At 39.5% G+C, this 19,016-nt stretch overlaps 6 protein-coding genes across 9 annotated transcripts; 2 read left to right on the top strand and 4 right to left on the bottom strand.

Annotated features, from left to right (window-relative positions):
- Position 1: 1 nt before the first annotated feature.
- Positions 2 to 2,207, bottom strand: LOC135164563 (uncharacterized). Its single transcript, XM_064125030.1, has 4 exons — positions 1,982 to 2,207; positions 1,642 to 1,775; positions 1,148 to 1,315; positions 2 to 1,072 (listed from the first exon to the last, which is right to left on the bottom strand). The coding sequence occupies exons 2-4, from the start codon at positions 1,705 to 1,707 to the stop codon at positions 1,058 to 1,060; spliced, it is 249 nt and encodes an 82-aa protein (XP_063981100.1). The 5' UTR covers positions 1,708 to 1,775; positions 1,982 to 2,207; the 3' UTR covers positions 2 to 1,057.
- A 131-nt stretch (positions 2,208 to 2,338) lies between these two features.
- LOC135164562 (ER membrane protein complex subunit 6) lies at positions 2,339 to 3,187 on the top strand. Its single transcript, XM_064125029.1, has 4 exons — positions 2,339 to 2,516; positions 2,624 to 2,784; positions 2,868 to 2,960; positions 3,052 to 3,187. The coding sequence occupies exons 1-4, from the start codon at positions 2,477 to 2,479 to the stop codon at positions 3,100 to 3,102; spliced, it is 345 nt and encodes a 114-aa protein (XP_063981099.1). The 5' UTR covers positions 2,339 to 2,476; the 3' UTR covers positions 3,103 to 3,187.
- A 130-nt stretch (positions 3,188 to 3,317) lies between these two features.
- Positions 3,318 to 6,471, bottom strand: LOC135164559 (excitatory amino acid transporter 2-like). Of its 2 annotated transcripts, none has more exons than XM_064125023.1 (8): positions 6,009 to 6,471; positions 5,444 to 5,727; positions 5,133 to 5,355; positions 4,741 to 5,025; positions 4,429 to 4,662; positions 4,170 to 4,364; positions 3,835 to 3,969; positions 3,318 to 3,766 (listed from the first exon to the last, which is right to left on the bottom strand). In XM_064125023.1, the coding sequence occupies exons 1-8, from the start codon at positions 6,089 to 6,091 to the stop codon at positions 3,559 to 3,561; spliced, it is 1,647 nt and encodes a 548-aa protein (XP_063981093.1). In that variant the 5' UTR covers positions 6,092 to 6,471; the 3' UTR covers positions 3,318 to 3,558. The 2 variants fall into 2 exon arrangements, with proteins under 2 accessions (XP_063981093.1, XP_063981094.1); XM_064125024.1 differs by having other exon boundaries at positions 5,916 to 6,013.
- Positions 6,472 to 7,265: 794 nt separating this feature from the next.
- On the bottom strand, positions 7,266 to 10,148 carry LOC135164557 (eukaryotic translation initiation factor 3 subunit B). The gene is made up of 3 exons (XM_064125020.1): positions 9,922 to 10,148; positions 9,577 to 9,772; positions 7,266 to 9,473 (listed from the first exon to the last, which is right to left on the bottom strand). Exons 1-3 carry the CDS (start codon positions 10,055 to 10,057, stop codon positions 7,697 to 7,699), a joined length of 2,109 nt encoding a protein of 702 aa, XP_063981090.1. The 5' UTR covers positions 10,058 to 10,148; the 3' UTR covers positions 7,266 to 7,696.
- Positions 10,149 to 10,919: 771 nt separating this feature from the next.
- Positions 10,920 to 16,263, bottom strand: LOC135164556 (ras GTPase-activating protein 1). Its single transcript, XM_064125019.1, has 8 exons — positions 15,856 to 16,263; positions 15,213 to 15,394; positions 13,496 to 14,555; positions 12,366 to 13,319; positions 11,966 to 12,198; positions 11,751 to 11,892; positions 11,473 to 11,616; positions 10,920 to 11,391 (listed from the first exon to the last, which is right to left on the bottom strand). The coding sequence occupies exons 1-8, from the start codon at positions 15,901 to 15,903 to the stop codon at positions 11,314 to 11,316; spliced, it is 2,841 nt and encodes a 946-aa protein (XP_063981089.1). The 5' UTR covers positions 15,904 to 16,263; the 3' UTR covers positions 10,920 to 11,313.
- Positions 15,225 to 18,775, top strand: LOC135164560 (soluble calcium-activated nucleotidase 1). Of its 3 annotated transcripts, XM_064125026.1 has the most exons (5): positions 15,225 to 15,366; positions 16,120 to 16,174; positions 16,544 to 17,135; positions 17,597 to 17,958; positions 18,229 to 18,775. In XM_064125026.1, the coding sequence occupies exons 2-5, from the start codon at positions 16,148 to 16,150 to the stop codon at positions 18,439 to 18,441; spliced, it is 1,194 nt and encodes a 397-aa protein (XP_063981096.1). In that variant the 5' UTR covers positions 15,225 to 15,366; positions 16,120 to 16,147; the 3' UTR covers positions 18,442 to 18,775. The 3 variants fall into 3 exon arrangements, with proteins under 3 accessions (XP_063981096.1, XP_063981097.1, XP_063981098.1); XM_064125027.1 differs by lacking the exon at positions 15,225 to 15,366 and having other exon boundaries at positions 16,155 to 16,291; XM_064125028.1 differs by lacking the exons at positions 15,225 to 15,366; positions 16,120 to 16,174 and adding an exon at positions 16,374 to 16,397.
- The last annotated feature ends 241 nt before the right edge of the window (positions 18,776 to 19,016 follow it).

Below are 19,016 nucleotides of genomic sequence, written 5' to 3'. Positions count from 1 at the left end.
CTATTTGTCATTAATTGTATATATTTCTCTTTATCATTCGTGTAAACTGTATTTGATCTACTGCCTTAACAGTATCAAATAAAAATTACAAATTACAATTGGAATATACTAATATTTCGTAATCATCATCGATAGATTTATATGCGCCGGAAAGGCTCGTAGTGTCTGCATTACAATGATCAAATAAATAATTAAAACGCATTGAACAATACACTAATATAATATATTATCCACCCACTCGTTTGAGAACAAAACTGGTAAAATAACACTTCACCTGGGATAAATCAAATAGAACGATCTCTTAATCTAGCCAATACAATTATTCTTGGTACAATCTATAATGAAACAAGTGATGTAGGCACAAAAGCATTCTTAATTTTATCATCTATCATTTTTGCGGTGGTAAAAATGCCTTGGTGAACAGTTCGTAACTATTCTCGTACTTCGATGATAATTTTCATGTGATTAATACCACGGAGAAAAAAGTTTTGGAAAAAATACTGTGAATATCACGTGAACAATACGAATTAATACATAAAATATTTCGAAATTGAAAAAATAAGCATTTGTTCATTTACCATTTTTCCCTGTTTCGCGCGAAAATTCCTGAAAAAGCAATCCCCTCCTCTCAACTCCTACAATTTGTCACGCAACTTTTTCAGAAATGTTTTCTCCATGTAGAAAGCTTCGTAAATTATCTCATAAAAATGCTACACAACGATCAGTAAATCGTGAATAATTCTTAAAAAGTATTTGAGAAAAACTTGTTCAAGATGCTTTGTTCAATCACGACCTCTCACAGTAACGAATCCATCTAACACTAACGGACAGATTATGCAGATTAACAAAATTATTTATAGAATTATGAGAATCAACAATTTACTGATGAAACATTTACGTATCCTCAATTTCACACGCCGCTGCAGTATTTTGTAGCAACTGCAATTATGATGGTTTTGACTCATTGCATATAACGCTGAATTTTCAATCTTATGGACTCACAATACACCATTACCTATCCCCATTGCGTGCAGCTATATACTTGAGGTTGAGTACTTCAATTGACTTGCCACTGAAACAAAACAAGAAATTATATCGCAATGACGTTGCCAATATGGTAATTATGATCATGGAAAATTGAAAGCACCTTCAATCCAGTTTCGGTATCCATATTCGATATCTCCGTTTCCAGTTTCTCTCGTCTTTCAGTTTGCTGTTGTTGACGTTTAACAGCATTTACATCACCGATTCCCCGTCTTTCCTGCTCCTGAGCTCGTTTCTCAGCGGCTGCAACTTGTTGCTGTCTTCTCGTTTCCTAAAAATAACATTGAATCCCCATCACTAGTATATTCCGCGACCATTTTATTTTCCTTATCAGGTTTCCCGAGTAAAATGCGTATCGCCGAAAAATCATGGAATCCTCTAAAAAGAAGAGTAAAGCACGACCGGGGAAATTAATCCCTCGAAGTGAAATATTGATTAACCAAAAATCGATAATTGCACGGTCAGTAGAAATTGAACTTCAAACTTCATTTTCTATTGCTGAAAATGGGTTGGACTGGAGATCTTATCTAGACTCAATAGAAATGCAATGCGAACGCGTTCATTACGCAGTATAATCCATGAATTATTAGTTCTTACCGGATCAGGTGTAAGGTCCTCGTAAGTCGATTGTTCCTGGCAGCATGACGCGCAAAGATTCCCCATTTTGTTTATGAAATGACGGAATTGATCGACCTTGTGATTCTCAAGTTCTCAACCTTCTGTTCCTGTCACTTGTAGAACGTAAACACGTCACAGGTTAATTACATTGATCCCACTCAACCCGGGATTTGAGTCAAAGTGCTAATGGGTCAGGCTAGTTTGGCTGGTTCGATGAAAACGATCCCCTCGGGTTATGATTTTACGATGGAAACGAGGCATTAGTTGAATTCCCCTTATCACATAAACATAATACGCTGTTATCAAAGCTTTTACTCACACTATCCACAATGTTCAGGAGTGAGTTATGATGTCAATGAGTCCAGTGAGGACTATTTCCGTATGTCTTTCAAGTCGTCGCTGCCTCCAGTTGTATATGCAGCTTCCTACTTTCTCTTGAATCACTCGCAGAATTTGAAACTTTGTAGGTTAATTAATGACATTGGGAATATTAATCGTTTCTTCGCTGTCATGCATCCTAAACCAAAACAATACGTCAGCCTTTCATCCCCTCCATCCATGACAAACTGCGTTTACCCCCTTCCGCCAATCACAGAAGCGTATGGCCCCCCCACGATGTCACTGGAAGGAGACAAAAAATCGTCTCCTATTGCTGTCTCTCTCAGCTGGAAATTGAAGATCAGCTGGCGCTGTCGGCCAAAGGTGGCAGGCGCTGTCTAGTCGTCATATTTACAGGCCTCTGTAGAATTGTTTGTTGCTCCAAGTGCAATTGTTTTATATCATAATTACTATAGACGAAGTTAAGTGAGACAAAATGTCTACGAAATCACGAACGAAGCAGGACAAGAGTGGTGGTACGTTTCAGGACATTTCTCTCTGTTTTGACCACACTGAGTCATGAATGACTGCAGGTTATGGTGTCTCAGTAATTAATGATGGTTTTATCCTGTTTTTGGGTCAGAAATAATTGCATACAGTGAGGGTGCTGTTAGGAATAATGCAGCCGTAGTTCAGTACTGCAGGATATCCATGGCAGCGATGTCTGGGGGCACTGCTGGTTTACTGGGACTTACCGGACTCTATGGATTCGGATTCTACATCTTTGCAGTCTTCGGTTTATGGGTGAATATCGGATACAGGGGGGAATCGATGGTATTAAGGAATCTGGCAGTAATTTTCAATTTTATCTTGATTTTTTCTTGCAGGCTTTATTATTATTCAAAGCTGGAGGACAATGGAAGAAATATTTCATTAGCAGACACAGCCTATTGACGAATGGATTTTTTGGAGGCCTTTTCGTATCCTTTAGTTAAACAAATATTGATTGTCACTAATCAATTTTCCTCGTAATATTTTCCTTGATATAATGATATTACTTTCGCCTCGTAGACGTATGTACTCTTCTGGACATTTTTGTATGGTATGGTACATGTTTACTGAGAATCCAACATCAGAGGAAGAATCATCATTGGCTATTCCAAAGTGCATTTTTAAGAATTAAAATAAGGATTCATACTTGTTGATACCCAACTGTTTTTTTTCTACCAATCCCTTGTGAGTCATTTTTATTATTTTCTTCACATTCTTAGCTCCAATAATTGGTACTCAATTAAGCATGAATGAATATTTAATAAATCAAATCTATTTATAACTCGTCAAACAATTAAGTTGAGTATATTAATTCAATGAAACTGTACATTTTTATTGCAGTGATTTGTACTCGAAATGCTCCTATTAATCAATCCTTCTAGTGATAGTTAGAAATTAGGGCGCCAGTTGTGGGGGGGGGTATGTTCATTTTACAGATAGTATTGACCTCTGGCAGTTTCTGAACATTATCCTTGAAATGCATGAAAAATATATAATGAAACATGAGGCAGAACTAGTCTAGAATAGCTAAACGTTGCTCTCTGACGTTTTAACATCACACGTATCTCCATTTTCATTATGACTCTGTGGGGATTCGTCAACGTGGATAACCGACTCGACGCACTCTAATTTTCTTTCTTCGTCCATTTTTTCGAGCTCGTGTTTACTGAGGTGGTAGACTATACCCGCCCCAAATCCATCCCCAAGAACGTTGATAGACGTCCTTAATCGATCCCTAAGCGAACAACAGAACAATATTAAATATTGCTTAAGTTTTTTTTTCTTTGAAATAAGCCGACTTACAATAACCAATCAACGGCGAACAGTAATGAAATATCATTCGTTGGGAGACCAAGGGCAGTTAATACCAACAGCATAGTCACTAGTGCTGCACTGGGAATACTCGCTGCGCCAATACTTGCCAAAGTGGCAGTAACACTGGAAATAATAACTATTTATATCCACCACCAGTCCAGACAGAAAATCACAAAAATTGAAAGTGCTAGGAGTGCATCCAATAAACTAGTTCTTTACGCACTCGTAACATAATATATAATTTTCGGCGAAGCGTGCAGAAAATTTCACTTTACACACAAGTGATGAAAAATAATTTTGCAAATATATTTAGTTACGTTTACCTGACGGTAATTACATCCCCTATTCCCAGATGAATTCCATTCATCTGAGCGATGAAAATCGAAGCAACGGCTTCATACAGAGCTGTTCCATCCATATTAACTGTCGCACCAACAGCGACAGCAAATCGCGTAACTCGACTATCAATTTTATTGTTCTCTTCAAGGCATCGAAATGTAATCGGCATAATTGCAGCGCTGTAATCCAACTCAAATTGAATCCGTGAAATTTTCGTAATTGACTTACCCCGATATGAATTACCTGGAGGCGGTGACAGCCGCAGCAAGCCAAGCTGGAATCATCCCTCGGAAATAAGTTAGGGGATTTCGACGAGTGACGAGCCAGTATATCAGGGGAAGGGTCCCCATGCCGTGAATCAAAAGGCCCACGGTCACTGTCACCATGTAGAGACCCAACATTCTGGCGGTTATTAACAAGTTTGATATGGACATTATTTTTCCGGCAATTAAACTCATTATTCCGATCGGCGAATACCTGGTGATGTGACAAAATGATCAAAGGGGAGTTGTAATGACGTACAAAGGATGATGGATTATTGAAGATAAAATTTACCACAAAATGATGAGGCTGACAATTTTCATGACGATTTCATTGAGAGCCTCGAAGAAATCCACCATGACTTGTCCTTTTTGTCCCATTTGACCCAACACTAATCCAAATGTAATGCAAAACATTATCATCCCCATGACATTCGTGCCATCTTTGTAAATCAGTTGATGTTGCATTATGTATTCCGTCTTGTTTTCCTTTCCCAAGGATGTCACGACTGGCGTCTTCACGTAGGAAGATTGGACTTGCTGCAAGCAAGCTTGCACCAAATTTTCGGGCATCAAATTCCTACATATTTAAAATCGAAGAATAATGGTAATAACCATCGCGATGATATTGCAAATGACTGATCAATAATCCAGTTAGTCTATCAATCTATAGAATGGTTGAAATACCTTATGATGTCGAGCATTGCATCTACTGTTGTCATCCGTTGATTGAAAGAGTTGTCCTGATGTGAAATTACTGGAGTTACATTCTTAATCCTAGGATCGCCGGGGTGAATCGTCAGGACAACAGCGATCCCTAAAATCGCAGCTAAAACGGTTGTGGCTAAATAGTAACACAATGCTCGGCAGCCCATTCTTCCTGAGCTCTTGGCGTCCAATTTTGCCATGCCTTTTCAGAGTAGAGAAAAATACTTCCGTGAATGCCTATTTTATTTAACTTAATTGGTAGACGTGAGGTTGGTTGAGTGAGACATTACCGGTGATTAACGAAGAAATAATCAGAGGCAAAATGAACATCTTCAAAAGTCGCATGAGAATTTCTCCAGGAAAGCTTATTAACATAATACTTTCGGTTGAGAAATTCCATAGTCGACCCAGGAATCCAAAACCAAATCCAGTGAAAACTCCAGCAACCGTCAGAACTAGTAGTAAATTATCCGTCATCCACTCTTCAATCATTGCCAGGGCTGTTTTGCGCTGGGCAGTCACCACATCGGCCTCATTATCCACTATTATTTTCCCGAGGGCACCGATACTAATCCTAGAAATACAATTATCGTACAAGTCACGGACCATTTCCTTCAATATCGTACGAGATCTGAGCGCAAAATTTTTGATAATTTTATTCGTCTGGCCAATAATTCTATGAAGAAAAAAAGGAAGTCTACCCCAATTTTTTTTACTGGACAGTTTACAATTGGTTAGTTATTGAAAACCCAAGAATTTTACGTCTGCCATATATTTCCCCTTCTTCACTGCCAACTAAGTGATCAGCTAGTTCAAGTATTAAAAGCAATTAGGTTTATCTATGACTTCAATTACGAGTCATCCTGGTTGATTTCGTAAGGTCGGCCTCGAAGTACTGCAACAGTGCCGGAGATCCTCCGCCCGAAAGACACGGACATTTCTTCAGAGGAAGAAGACAAATCCAACGGTATTCTGTATCATCACTAATCAGGAACTGTAATTTCCAGAATTATTTCGCAGCAATCACGATCTGGATGACATATTAAATCACTGCTTCACACAAATGTGTAAATTGTCCAATGAATAAGTGGTTGCACGAGCAAAAAACGCTGAGTCCTGAGGATGTTATAATGAAGTGGAGGAATTAATGAACTGAAAAAAACTCAAGAAGATTTAGATTGACCGGAGAGGCCCACGCACGAGGCAGTTCAATTCTTGTTTGAGTGTCAAACAATTGGGATTCACAATCAGGCTGCTGATGTGCCCCATCCAGGAAGCCCGAATAGAGGGGGCGGGTGCAATAGACCCACGAGTAGACAGAGAGGAGGGAAACCACAGGAAGAGGTCACTCATGAAGATCAGTTCACTGGGGTGGGACTTTCGCTTAATATTCAATAAACTCATTAAATTTGTTGGAGCAAAAATAACGTTAGATTTTCTCCTGCTGCAGTTGCTGGAAAATTCCGTTCGTCCAATGTCAACTCATAAGTTGTCAATTAAGTTAGGCATCTGGGCCACTATTAGATTCATTGTGTTACTTTATATGTCGTTCGTACGCTGTTCATGTCTGTAGTAACGTAGTTAAATTAAGAACGCGATGGAGATTAATTTTTGCAGACAGCAGGAGGTGATACAATTGAATGATTATTCAATCTGTTGTCCGTTGGCCATTCTATGAGACATCGGGCTAAAAAATGTGTTAACAAGACGGGCGCAAAGAGTAATGGAGCAACTGATCGCCATGAGGGTCATATTTTCGATTCATCAAATTGTGCGCGAGGATCTTGAAAATAAATGGCCTTGACTTGTGAATCAAGATTTCCATCATTTCATCCATCCACTAGAGGTTTTGAGTGATTAAATGAATGTCGTAATTGGGCTAGCAGGTAGAATGTTGTTTTAACAGAAATCGAAGGGAAAGACGTTTTGTGGAATAGTCCAGTGGCAGCTGTCATGGGTTCAACTAATGTAGCTGAACGAATTTGCCAGGAACATTTGAAAAATTTAGAGAATAATTTCTAGGAGCAAAATTAAATTTGATTTATAGAAAGAATCACTCATTGTTTTTATTCTAATACTAAGAAGATAGAAAAGACGAAAGATGTTAATCCCTCACAATTTGAAGCTCCCCATTTTTTATTCATTTCCCCTTCGTCCGTTCCATTGAGTATAAATAGTTAATTAATTAGAACAGAATGTGCAATACAGAATAATTAATTGAGACATGAAAAATTATACAAGACAATTGGGTATATTTAATGAATATATTCAACTATCCTGTATGGAACATGATAAAATTTAAAGATACTATAGTTAGCGCCCATTACACGTGACTGAACGCGTATGTGCCAAACTATTAAAGTAATACATTGGAAATGAAGTAATTTTCTATCCAAACTTAGTGTATGTTTTATCATGGTTGTCCTTGATGTTTTTTTTATTTATTAAAATGTCCTCTAATGTCCCACGATCAGTTAATTGGATAAGAATTCACGATTAATCGTGGGCAAGAGTGGGTTTATTTCGCTCTTCACACTTTGAATTTATTTGTCATCAACGATAAATGACTCTTCTTTCACGAAAAATTCTACTTCCTCCTCCTCGACGTTCTTCGTATCAGAGTCTAGGGTGTCTGTGTCGATATTGCTGCGTAGTTCAAGGCGACGTTTCTTCTGTGCATTCCATTCGTTGACACGCTTGTCACGGAATTCATTGAAATCCTTCATCAATTGGCATCGCTTTTCGATTAATTCCTTAGAAGCTCTAGTCAACCTCATGCGATCCTTGCTCTCGAACTGTGCCGAATATTTCTTCAAGTTCTTCTTGATCTCCTTGATTTGTTCAGGAGTTAAAAGAGTAGGTGGTCTTGGTCTCCACAGGAGCTGATTGAAGGCATTAAGATTGACTCTCTTCAGGATTCTCCCCTGGAACGTCCAGATCCAGTATCCATTGTCGACATTAGTCTTCCAACTGGAGACAGCAGTTACAACGTATCTACCAGTAGGATCCCACTCGACATCAGACGTCTGATAATGATCGGTGGAGTTCATGATGGTGAAATCATTTGTGTCAATGAACTCAAGGGCCCCAGCCATGGTCGTCAGTCCAGCAAGCACGATGAATTGTCCAGCAGGGGACCAGAACAGATGATTACAGGCCTTTTTCTCCAGTTTCTTCAGCAATGCTGGTTGATGACCGAACCTGACTTCGTAGAAACTGACGTTCACACTTGGAATTTCCCCGTGAATGATGGCGAATTTGCAGCCAACGGGCTCCCAGGCAAAAGCATGAATAGGTTCCTTCATTTCCACACTGTCCACCGGAATCTGCTTTTCTCTCATGTGGAAGATCTCGAAGTTGTAGGACATTCCAGTGTACTTCTGCTCTGTCTTCTCCTTCTTCTTGGCGAAGCGATCGACCTTCACACAGAGATAATCACCAGATTTCTGCCAGAAGATTTTGCAGTCAGCAACGTTGAACAGATTCTTGTTACGAATTTCGTTTCTATTGGGGATCTCCAGGAGAGTCACACGAGCCGGGACATTCTTGTCCTCAGGGACCCAATAGGCCAGAACATTGTCAGTTGGGGACCAACTGAAATCTCTGATCCCCGGGGTTTTTATGCTCTTTTTGTCAAGAAGACCGAAGGACGGAGTTTCGTAGACACTCAACACATCTTCACCCATACAAGCCAGGTATTTGTCGTCGTGCGACCATCTGAATATCGGCCAGACTGAGGAGACATCAGGGTAGAACGATCGTTTTTCATGACCAGTGAGGATGTCCCAGATGACGAGACGTTTTGCGTCCGGCGAACCGTCTAGCCTGGGGGTGAAGGAGACGAGGTATTTTTCGCAGGGAGAGAAATCGATGCATTCAACTCCTCTTTGACTGAAACGAGCCTGTTGGGTGTAGTCAGGACCTCCCCAGAGAGCTACACCGAGTTTGTGGAAGGTAGCTAAGTAGGTTCCTGATGGAGACCATTTAACGTAGGTCTCAGTCCATCGATTGCGTTCTGCCATGAGTTCTGGTTCAGGCGCTGAATTCTTCCAAATTTGTACAGAGACAGCGCTACCATTTCCGTGTAAAACACAGTACTGATCGTATGCATCGGGGTCCAACAGATAAAAATGCAAATCCTTCGCAGCTTTGTAAGGTTGTGGTTTTGGTGGTTCCCAATCGTCAGGAATATCCTCGTATTTCTTGAAGTCGGTGAACAAATTCACTTTGAAGGTGTGTTGCTTGTCAATTTTGTAGTTGTTGGTAGATTTCACAGCAGTTGCAGCGTTCACTGGGTCATTGTATTCCAAGAAGAAGTAGCTGTTGATGAGGGTAAGGATTCTCAATACAAATTTATCGGCGAGAAAAGAAAATCTTGAGATACAGTAGTGTGTTCCCATGATTTATTATAAATAACACAAACCTTTTGGTATTTCCATTCTCGTTCTTCGGATAATATCTATTGACAATGGTTCCAAATTTTCCAAAGACTTTGTGAACGACCAGGTTGAATCGCTCCAGCCTCTCAGGCTCAACCTGAGGGGCGCCATCGACGATGATGAGAGAGTCGATCCCATCCGTCTCCGACGGTTTTTGGGTCAGTAAATCGCCCAGGAGTTCTAGAGTACACAAAACATTCAAAAAGTCAACAAAAGTAAGCAAAATATGAACAACATGTTTGTCGGGAGGTTATGCGCATTGCTAAGTATGGTCGGCCATGCCCGGCCCATCCTACCATGCTGGTGATCCAATCGAACATTCTACTTACCCGTGTCTGAAACATCATCGACGAAGTCCTCAAGATCGCTGAAATTTGGCTCCTCGTCGTCGTTCAAACTGCCATCATTATTTTTCGCAGAATCTTCATTTTGATTACTCTTATCCAGCACAGTTTTTTTCGCCATGTTAGCTTAGTTTTCACGATCCGGCTGTGACAAATTTCCTAACCGTGCACCATTAAACCCACGCTTGCCCGACTACTTCGCTGCCCTCGAGAAATGCGGTCTTGTTCAGTCATAGCGCATGCGCATGGGCGAGTTGACAAATCACAAAACCCTACCGGAATAAAATTTGAAAGATTGGCGTGGCACCATCTGGTGACAATAGCAAAGGTGGCTGACGCTTATGGAGCGGCGTCGACCAGCAAACGTTCGTAGCAGTGGCGTATGAACTACGTTGGCGAATGTGCCCGTCGGTAAGGCATTACCACAGAGAACTTGATTGCTGGGCTGGGAGGGTTTGGCGGTAGGAGGCCAAGGAGCCGAGAAAACCGCGAAAAACGAAAAAATCGATTTTAGAGTATTTCTCGAGCCCTAGAAAAATCGGAAATCGTCTCACGAATTGAATGCCGTTAGATTTATTGCGCTATTTATATTATTTCCTGAACTATTTGTTCATTACAAAGCTCGTGCCACTGATAGGATTATTTCATTTTGCAAAAAGTAATTACTGGTCGGATATCTACATACGAATCCTTCCTTAAAAAACCGTCTTGCAAATAATTTATCAAAATCTTTTCCTGTTAGCATTCCACTTATCTGCAGTCAACTGACTTACGACTCGAGGTTATCGCAAATTAACCAGACATACTGTATCTACCCCCACACAATTTTTTAATCATCATGAGTCCTTAGAATAAAAATAAATTGTGTAAAAAAATGTATCAGCTATTTATGTTGATGTACAATCAACTTCATATGCCCATGAGAATGAGTTTTTATTCCATACTATTCACTTGTAAAAGGATTCAATTGACATCGTAATGAATTTTTGATTATTATTTTATTTCTGAGCACCTAAGTAAATATAAAATCCTCGTACAGCTAATATTCCATTCAGCACGTTGCTATATCACTGTCATGTTATTGTTTGCTAAATATATATATAATATATATTTATGTATAGATTTTAATATGTATAAACTATTCTCTAATCACATACGAAATAGTAGGCTTGTGTGTATACAGTAATAATATATGGCACGTCAGTCTGTTACGTTGAATTAATTGAATTCGTATGTATTGTTTAAATACTACTGCGCGATACATATTAAAATGTTGTCTCTATCATTTTTTTATTGTTTTGAAAAAGTTTTTTATGATAAAAAAATTCTTCCCCGTTTTGGCATGATGTCCTCCTGGCCTTTTCAATTGTCCCAGCACTACCGTATCATCTCCATGTACTTCTGCTTGTGTTTACTCAACATTTCAGTAACCGTGACCAGCTGTTTTATTGTCGGCTATAAAAAAGAAAACGTGGTTAAACAGGAACATAAAATCCCGGAGGGGTAAAAGTTTCAGCTTCTAATTGGATGACGTACTTGTGTCTTGGAGAGTACTTGGAGCTCACGCAAATGAGATACACAGATGTGATGAAGTGTAGCCAAATCACGAGCTGTATCTGACATACTCTGGATCTTGTTACGAAGATCAGCGCCGTCAGACTCAGGTTTTTCAATTACATTCTACACATATAAATGCAAATATTTGGTATTGAAGTATTTTCTGAATAAAAAACATTAAAAGCTACTGATTTTTTGGACTCAGTATGTTGAATTCCCAATATCCTATGAAGTACAATGGGAAAAAAATTATTTACCGATAACTGATCGAGAAAAACGACCATCCGTTCCTTGTTCTTCAGTATGAATGGATTGACAACCTCCATGTATGGCTCTTTACCACCGAACTCAACTAGATTAGCCAAATTCTGCAAACACTTTGCTACCATGACAAGAGATCTGTTGATAGGAATAAATATCACAATGAAATTTTCAAAAAAATATCAGAAAAATTACAAGATCTTTGGGGTACCTAGCAGCAGCTGGCGGTGGTGGTTCAGCAATCAAGTTGAAGGACCTGGGGTTCAATATAGCTGGACATAATAAACGTAGAAAAATGAAGCCACTGACAACACGAGTTCTTACAAGACGCTCGTGTGGCCATTTCGACACAACGGCTCTTTGCAGACATCCACATATGTATCGCAGGGTCTTTGGGCATGCGTCGGGGCTCGTGAAAATGCTGAGAGTGACTTCGTCCAAAACCTAATAGAAAGCAAAATGATAAATAAATTCTGCTGCGTAAAAAAACCATACATAAATTTAATATCACCTATGTTTTTTGTAAAATTAAAAAACAATTACATACAAGGAAGAGGAGAAAATCCTAGTCTTGAGACCCTTGGGTTAATTAAGAACATTTATATAATTACTTGTAATAAAAATTCAGCATTGCTACACGCGTCCTCCGGCGAGTCCATTTTCGTTGGATTGAGTTCACAGCTCTGTTTACTCTCGATGAGTTTAACAATGGTATCGCGTAGGGCAGCTTTGAGAAATGATGTACAAACTGATTTCATGTAAAGATCCATAAGTGTAGTTGTGAGACTGGCAGCTCGAAACAACGTAGGTGTTTCATCCTCCTTGTCCACCTCAGCCTGATTGAGTGAGCGTAAAAGGTCAGCCTCCTTCCTCTCGTGTCTGAATATTCTCAGAAGACTGTTCGCCAATGGGACTCGATCCAAGTGACAAACGTCAGCTAGAGCCCGAACAACGTGAAGGTCTGGATCGAGGAGTAGCTGTTGAAGTGGGCTGTATTCCTCTGGGGGCATTGCAAGATCGTGGCGATATCGAATACGTAAACGCAAAGCTCCCCATTCACCAATGGGGGTGACCCCAACCAGTGGATACCACTCATCAATCTCCTCTCCATTTGGTAAATTAGCGAGTTCCACTGACACCTCAGCAACTTCAGTATCTTTACTTCGTTTACCCTTGTTATAAAGAGTTAATGAGAATGACATGACGTCAGGAGGCACATCCTCCAGGACAAACTCCTCGTCCCAGAGTAGATGCATTCCAGTCTTAACTTTTGTGCGAGCAACTTTAACATTATTTAATGCAACTATGATGAATGGATTTGGTACCAATTTGTATGGCAATCTGTGTGCATCGAGTATATGTAAATGCAATGATCGTAGTTCACGTAAACGTGCTACCTTTGGAGCACGTGTTAACTGTGATACACATAGTGGTTTGAGTGCATTTATCCAGTCTTGAGCATTTTCAGAATTTGGTGCAGCGAGGTAAGTTATCGTTGCTAAACAGGGCAATGCACGCTCAACGAGTTGGAAACAGTGGGGTCGGTCGAAAACACTTTCGTGTACCTGAAATAAAAATCAAATTGTAATAATTACTAACAATTCTCACAAACTAGCACAATAAAAGAATAATGATCAGTGTATTTTAATCGAATAACTCCTGTCAAACCCCTTCAAAAATGTTATCGAAATGTTTGCAATTCTCTACCCCTACAATCTCCCCCTCAATTAATCTTATCTACCTGATAAAGATAGGCGCAGCTGAGGTCAATGAGTCCCTTGGGTTTCGTCCTCTTGGGATTATCATAGAGGTAAAGATGTGTGTCAGTGGCATCGACGAGCAAAACAAAATACAATGCTTTCCACTTCTTATTCTTCTCCGATTTTTTCTCCAAATAGCCCTGCATTTTGATGCCCTTATTCTTCTTGGCGCCCGACTGTTCACGACACTCTCTGAGTGTAGCATAAATCTTCTCAGCGTGCTGTACTTCTCGATTAACCCTGACACTGCCATCGGGCTCAGTAACCATCGCCTGTACCAGCGTATGGCCCTCCACAATCTGCTCCTTTCTGTATCGATTGATAACAGCATCGAGACACTCGAACGTTCTTCCCCCCATTAGATACCTCACCCCTTTCTTTTCAATCCTAAATCTCTGTATTTGATTATTAATATGAAAGAAGAGTGAGTAATCCCCCGGGCTGTTGTCAGATGGCCTCACCAGGAAGCTTCCAGGACCGGCCTTTACCAGCATATCAACAGCCTCACTCTTCGTAACATTGGGATGAAACCACGAGAAGACTGTATTCGGATCAATCGAATCATCCAAATCCTCAACTAACTCACGAAATATAAGACCCTGTTCTCCGGTTCTGTGGGCAGTAACCCACAGCCAGCCGTCACCCATATCGTTGTGAACGAAGAATATATCGCCTTTTTGGAAACTCAATTCATCGGTATCTGGCATCTTTGTATATGGCAATATGGCAACGATTCTCTTCTTATCGTTTACTGGCTCCGGTGGTGGCGTTGGATGAATCAGACGTTCACGTTTCAAGAGGTCTGAGCAGTGTGTGTAGTAGGCCACCAAGTCTGAGAGACTGTTGAACTGGCGGCCACCAATGTAGTAGTCACCGCAGACAGCTGTTATGCGAAAATGATTGATGCCAGTTCGACCCAAGTACGAGAGCACGTAACTCCCTGGCTTTCTGTCGCTCTCGCGTACCAGGTAACTACCCATTTTACTCGCGTCCCACAGACGTTCTTCAGCGGTAAACCTGTCCAGTCGTCCATGGTACCACCTGGAATGTGACGTTACTGCTGTAGGAAAGACTGACCTGTCGTTAAAGTGGGAAAGGCAATAAGGGGATTTCCACGTGAGTCCGTTTTCGAATATAATATAGTATTGATGGAACGCGAGGGTTTTTTAGAGTGAAAATGAAAACCACTGGAATGGTATCTATGGAAATGAATGCGATTGCCTCAGGCGCTGACGCATTTGCGGAAAACTGTGGATTTTCAGTGTTTTGAGAGACTGATTATTGAACGGTTTTTATTGTCGATATTCGAATTCAACCAGGGAGAACAGGCGAACAAGGGATGAAACTTCTCACCAACGTGAGGAAGATAAATCCATACATCATTTGAAAAAGAAAATCAAAAGATTCTATAAAGCTTAGGTTGTTAAATAAAAATCCTGAATATCATTGACCTCGCGAAAAAAAACGATTCACAATGGAAAATCGTTCGATAACGCTTCAAACAATTACAGCTTTTGTCCGCCAAATGCCACACCATTTTCCTTATCACCAACAACTTCCTCCACCGTATTCTTAAGACCGTCCCCCACATCCGGTCTCCCAGATTACCAAAACATTCCCTCTTCCTGTTATTCCTAGCTCTCCCCGATCGTTCTCATGGCCTCCTCCCCCCCAAAAATAAATCAGAAAAATAATTACTGATTCTCAGCCGGTGCAGTGAGTAAAGTCGCATTGGCACTGTCAGGCTCCTCGATATCCTGCGGATCATCTGGGATATTTTCAAGGAATGGATCAAACTCACTCTCGGCATTGAGTGACTCATTTGGACCTCCATCCTCACTCCCTGTACTCGGTGAGCCACCTTTGCTCGGATGATCAATCTGAAAGGAATTTCCTTGTCACCTCACAAAAGAACTCCCCAAAAGCCCATCTCCCCTTCTATTCCCACTATTGGAGAACTTTACAGTGGAATTTTCAGTCGTTCAAAATTCAATTAAAATTATGTGCACTTCTGTCAAACTCTTCTTGGAAAAGCCGAGTTCGATTAATTTTGTATCTATCTCCACCAAAACTTAGACAGGAACAGGCAAACTTGGTCATCATTGATGCGAGCTACATTTCCAGTGTAAATAACCCCGATTTATCTCAAAAATGTATCAGAAAATATGAAGTCAGAAGTGCTGCATCGTCGAGACAAAGAAACTAAATACATAATTTCAGAATACTGATCAATAAATTACCAAGTTAAAAATCAATGCCCACGAATGCCAATGAGTACCCAGAACAACGATAATTATTCTCCTTACGTACTTAATGGTTATTAAATTCTCAAAATAAATACCTTCGCACTGTTTGACACGCTGGGTCCGCCGCGTACAAATTCAGCCATTTTAATCGGTAATCCCCCCGAATATTTAAACAAACAGATCACTAATAATAACCTCTAAAAATAACCATTTCAAATGATTGCCGATATCCTCATCACTAACCCGTAAAATCACCATGTGTAATGACCATTAATCATTATTTAAAACTCAATAATTCATAGTTCCGCACAAATAATGTATTGACGTTTTTCATCCACCGTCCATTTTACCACTGGCAGCACGTTGGACTGAAGTTTTGTCTCCATCATGAGTGCGCAGGCCGTGAAACATAGGGTAAGAAAAAAACTTGAAAACAAACATGGGAGAAAAGGTGAAAGTGAAAACAAACGTGACAGGTGAAGCACACCAATTGAACTTGTTATCACTATCAACAATTAAGTTTTATCAAATGTAAGAGAATAGTCAAGTGTTTACTCTGAGTTATTTACGCTCCGTCGGTAATATAGAGGGAGATGATACGTGTAGCTTTTACCGTGTTGAAGATTCAATTCTATTGGTAACTTCTAACCCATGAGTGGCTTTTTTGATTTTTATATTTTATCCGGCACGTAGAAGATCCATGCTCGTGATTAGTGGTGTATTAATCTCCAGGTATCTTGGTGAACATTATTGTTAATAATACAAATGTTTAATTTTTTGAAGAGGAAGAAAAGCGACGACATGTCACTGTTGAGGGACTGGAGAGGAGCCCTCCAAACTCCACATGTCTATCGGGTTGGGAGTAGCTCAGTGAGACTGCAGAATCAATGTTTAATTGCATTAGTTATATTTTTTATACCGGTGGTGTTATATGCCTATCCCAGAATACTTAACAATTTGTGTCATACGAAAGAATGCAGAGAATGTTTTGACTACTCTGTTTACAATTCCACGTATCCACTGTCAACGCCGACTCAATCAGCATCTGGAGTGACGTTTAAAATTTCTATAATTAGTGATTTGGATACTGACTCGAAAGTGCCTGATAAAGGGATCTGGGTTAGTTATTTGAAGAGAGGAACATTGACGTGGAATGTCAAGGATCGAAAGGTCTCGGTGTATTTCGATGACAATCCAATCACACTGTCATCGAATATAGCTATGAAGGGAAGGACTATGGAGCTATCGGAATTGGTGACTTTTGATGGGAGAATCTTGAGCTTTGATGATAGGACTGGCCTTGTTTTTTACTTTGAAGGGGACAAGATTTATCCTTGGGTTATTCTCATGGATGGAGATGGAAAAAGTACAAAAGGTAGATTTTATCAGAGGAATTCATGACTTATTGGTAATCACCAAGAATATTTCCGTTTGAGATGGACTTCAAAGTTCTGGTGGATCTGAATCAGTCGTTTAAAACTGTTCGTCATTGAATGCAGAATTTTTTTACAAAAATAGAACTCAAGATGATCAAGACTTCGGTTATTTTCTCCCTCAATTATAAAATTTCATAGCTCAAATTAGATTAAATTATTATGATATGTGACTTATCAGCTCATCTACATATTAACTGATGTACTTCGTAGTTATATCATGAATGAAATTGAAATGTTGAATCATTGTTCTGATCTTATGCAACAGAATGATTATTACTCATGCTGTGTCATCGTTACGCAGCGTTCATCGAATCGTAGATAACAGATATTAAAATGCACTCTTGGAAAAGTTGTAAAAATGTGATAGCGTCGGTTAAATGAATGTCTAAATTTTTTTCAGGTTTCAAATCTGAATGGGCTACTGTCAAGGATAATTTACTGTACGTCGGGAGCATGGGAAAGGAGTGGACCACCCCCGCTGGAGAATTCACTAATAATAACCCTATGTGGGTGAAGGTGATTTCACCCAAGGGCGATGTGCGCTCGCTCGATTGGGTTGATAATTACAAGAAACTGAGGAGGGCTATTCATATTGAATTCCCTGGGTATATGCTCCATGAGTCCGGGATGTGGAGTGAGAGGTGGAATAGCTGGTTCTTTCTTCCCAGGAGGTGCTCTCAGGAGAGATATAATGAAACCAAGGATGAAGTCATGAGTTGTAGTTATTTGCTGACTGCTAATGAAGATTTTTCCAGTATAAAGGTAATTTTTATTTTGAAGAAAATGCAGGGTTATTCATAGAACCACATCATTATGCTTATTTTGAAGGAGACTTCGTGGCTGAATTTGGAAGTCTTCGTTACTGCTAGGGCCATATTTAACAATTTTATTAATCTTCCCAGAGATAAGATTAATAACATTAAATATTTCTCAATAGTTCCATTGTCAATAGTCAATGAATTCTTGAAATATTATCTAATGTTTATTCTTGAAAAATGACTTTGCATTCATGACATAAATCCTTTTTTTTAGACAACGAAAATTGAGGGGAGACTACCCATTCGTGGCTTCTCAAGTTTCAAATTTCTGCCTGGTACAGACGATACCGTCATAATTGCGCTAAAATCCGAAGAGTTTCAAGGCCGAACAGCAACTTACATCACCGCATTCACGATCGATGGAGAGATACTAATGCCAGACATGAAAATAGCTGATTTAAAGTACGAAGGTTTAGAATTTGTATGACATATCTCATAAACTTTAAAAAAATTTAAATTTACTTCTATAAATGTACATAAACACCTCGGTGGCAGAGGATTGTAAATATATACAAAAATATAGGAGAGGGGGACTATACTGGTCTCAACGTCTTTAATAGAACAATTATGCGAATTATTTGTGTCAATTCTACTGGAGTTCAATCATCCGTTTGAATGACTGAATTTTTTATCGCTTCTACGATATTATACATGAGATGATCATTGAGTATGATTTTTTATAATGAATGATGTAGGACCATTGTGAATTAGACCTATTGGAAATTATTTGAGATTCAGGAATAAAGTTAATATATGCTAAATTTAATTATTATTATTTTAGACTGTAAGCCCACACCAACAATGCACTTTCTTGAACAAATGAGCCTTTATCCCTAAAAGAATCCTTTTTTTCAAATACTTGTCCTCCTTTACAGGAAAAGTCTCAACCAATTAATGAATTTCCAGCTCTGACGTTAATGAAATTCGAAACTACTCAGGACGCAAGCGCTTACTGCTACTTGCGCTTGCGAAGTGTGACCAATTGAGAGTAATATTTATATA

The sequence above is a fragment of the Diachasmimorpha longicaudata genome, chromosome 7, assembly GCF_034640455.1.
Source record: "Diachasmimorpha longicaudata isolate KC_UGA_2023 chromosome 7, iyDiaLong2, whole genome shotgun sequence".
Lineage (NCBI taxonomy): Eukaryota > Metazoa > Arthropoda > Insecta > Hymenoptera > Braconidae > Diachasmimorpha > Diachasmimorpha longicaudata.
This window is presented reverse-complemented; position numbering and strand designations above follow the sequence as displayed.

Bases quoted from the DNA above. Each gene is read 5' to 3' on its own strand.
- LOC135164563 (XM_064125030.1), bottom strand. From the start codon at position 1,707: ATGGGGAATCTTTGCGCGTCATGCTGCCAGGAACAATCGACTTACGAG. The intron at 1,316-1,641 runs GTAAGAACTAAT...TGTTATTTTTAG, and splicing joins AGGACCTTACACCTGATCCG to GAAACGAGAAGACAGCAACA.
- LOC135164562 (XM_064125029.1), top strand. From the start codon at position 2,477: ATGTCTACGAAATCACGAACGAAGCAGGACAAGAGTGGTG. The intron at 2,785-2,867 runs GTGAATATCGGA...TTTTTCTTGCAG, and splicing joins TTGCAGTCTTCGGTTTATGG to GCTTTATTATTATTCAAAGC. The intron at 2,961-3,051 runs GTATCCTTTAGT...TTCGCCTCGTAG, and splicing joins GATTTTTTGGAGGCCTTTTC to ACGTATGTACTCTTCTGGAC.
- LOC135164559 (XM_064125023.1), bottom strand. From the start codon at position 6,091: ATGTCCGTGTCTTTCGGGCGGAGGATCTCCGGCACTGTTGCAGTACTT. The intron at 4,663-4,740 runs GTAAATTTTATC...TCACATCACCAG, and splicing joins GTCAGCCTCATCATTTTGTG to GTATTCGCCGATCGGAATAA. The intron at 3,970-4,169 runs GTAAACGTAACT...TATTATTTCCAG, and splicing joins GGGGATGTAATTACCGTCAG to TGTTACTGCCACTTTGGCAA.
- LOC135164557 (XM_064125020.1), bottom strand. From the start codon at position 10,057: ATGGCGAAAAAAACTGTGCTGGATAAGAGTAATCAAAATGAAGATTCT. The intron at 9,773-9,921 runs GTAAGTAGAATG...TGTGTACTCTAG, and splicing joins CGATGATGTTTCAGACACGG to AACTCCTGGGCGATTTACTG. The intron at 9,474-9,576 runs GTTTGTGTTATT...CCTCATCAACAG, and splicing joins GAGAATGGAAATACCAAAAG to CTACTTCTTCTTGGAATACA.
- LOC135164556 (XM_064125019.1), bottom strand. From the start codon at position 15,903: ATGGCTGAATTTGTACGCGGCGGACCCAGCGTGTCAAACAGTGCGAAG. The intron at 14,556-15,212 runs GTAATTATTTTT...GTCACATTCCAG, and splicing joins ACTGCACCGGCTGAGAATCA to GTGGTACCATGGACGACTGG. The intron at 13,320-13,495 runs GTAGATAAGATT...TTTTTATTTCAG, and splicing joins GCTGCGCCTATCTTTATCAG to GTACACGAAAGTGTTTTCGA.
- LOC135164560 (XM_064125026.1), top strand. From the start codon at position 16,148: ATGAGTGCGCAGGCCGTGAAACATAGG. The intron at 17,136-17,596 runs GTAGATTTTATC...AATTTTTTTCAG, and splicing joins AGATGGAAAAAGTACAAAAG to GTTTCAAATCTGAATGGGCT. The intron at 17,959-18,228 runs GTAATTTTTATT...CCTTTTTTTTAG, and splicing joins AAGATTTTTCCAGTATAAAG to ACAACGAAAATTGAGGGGAG.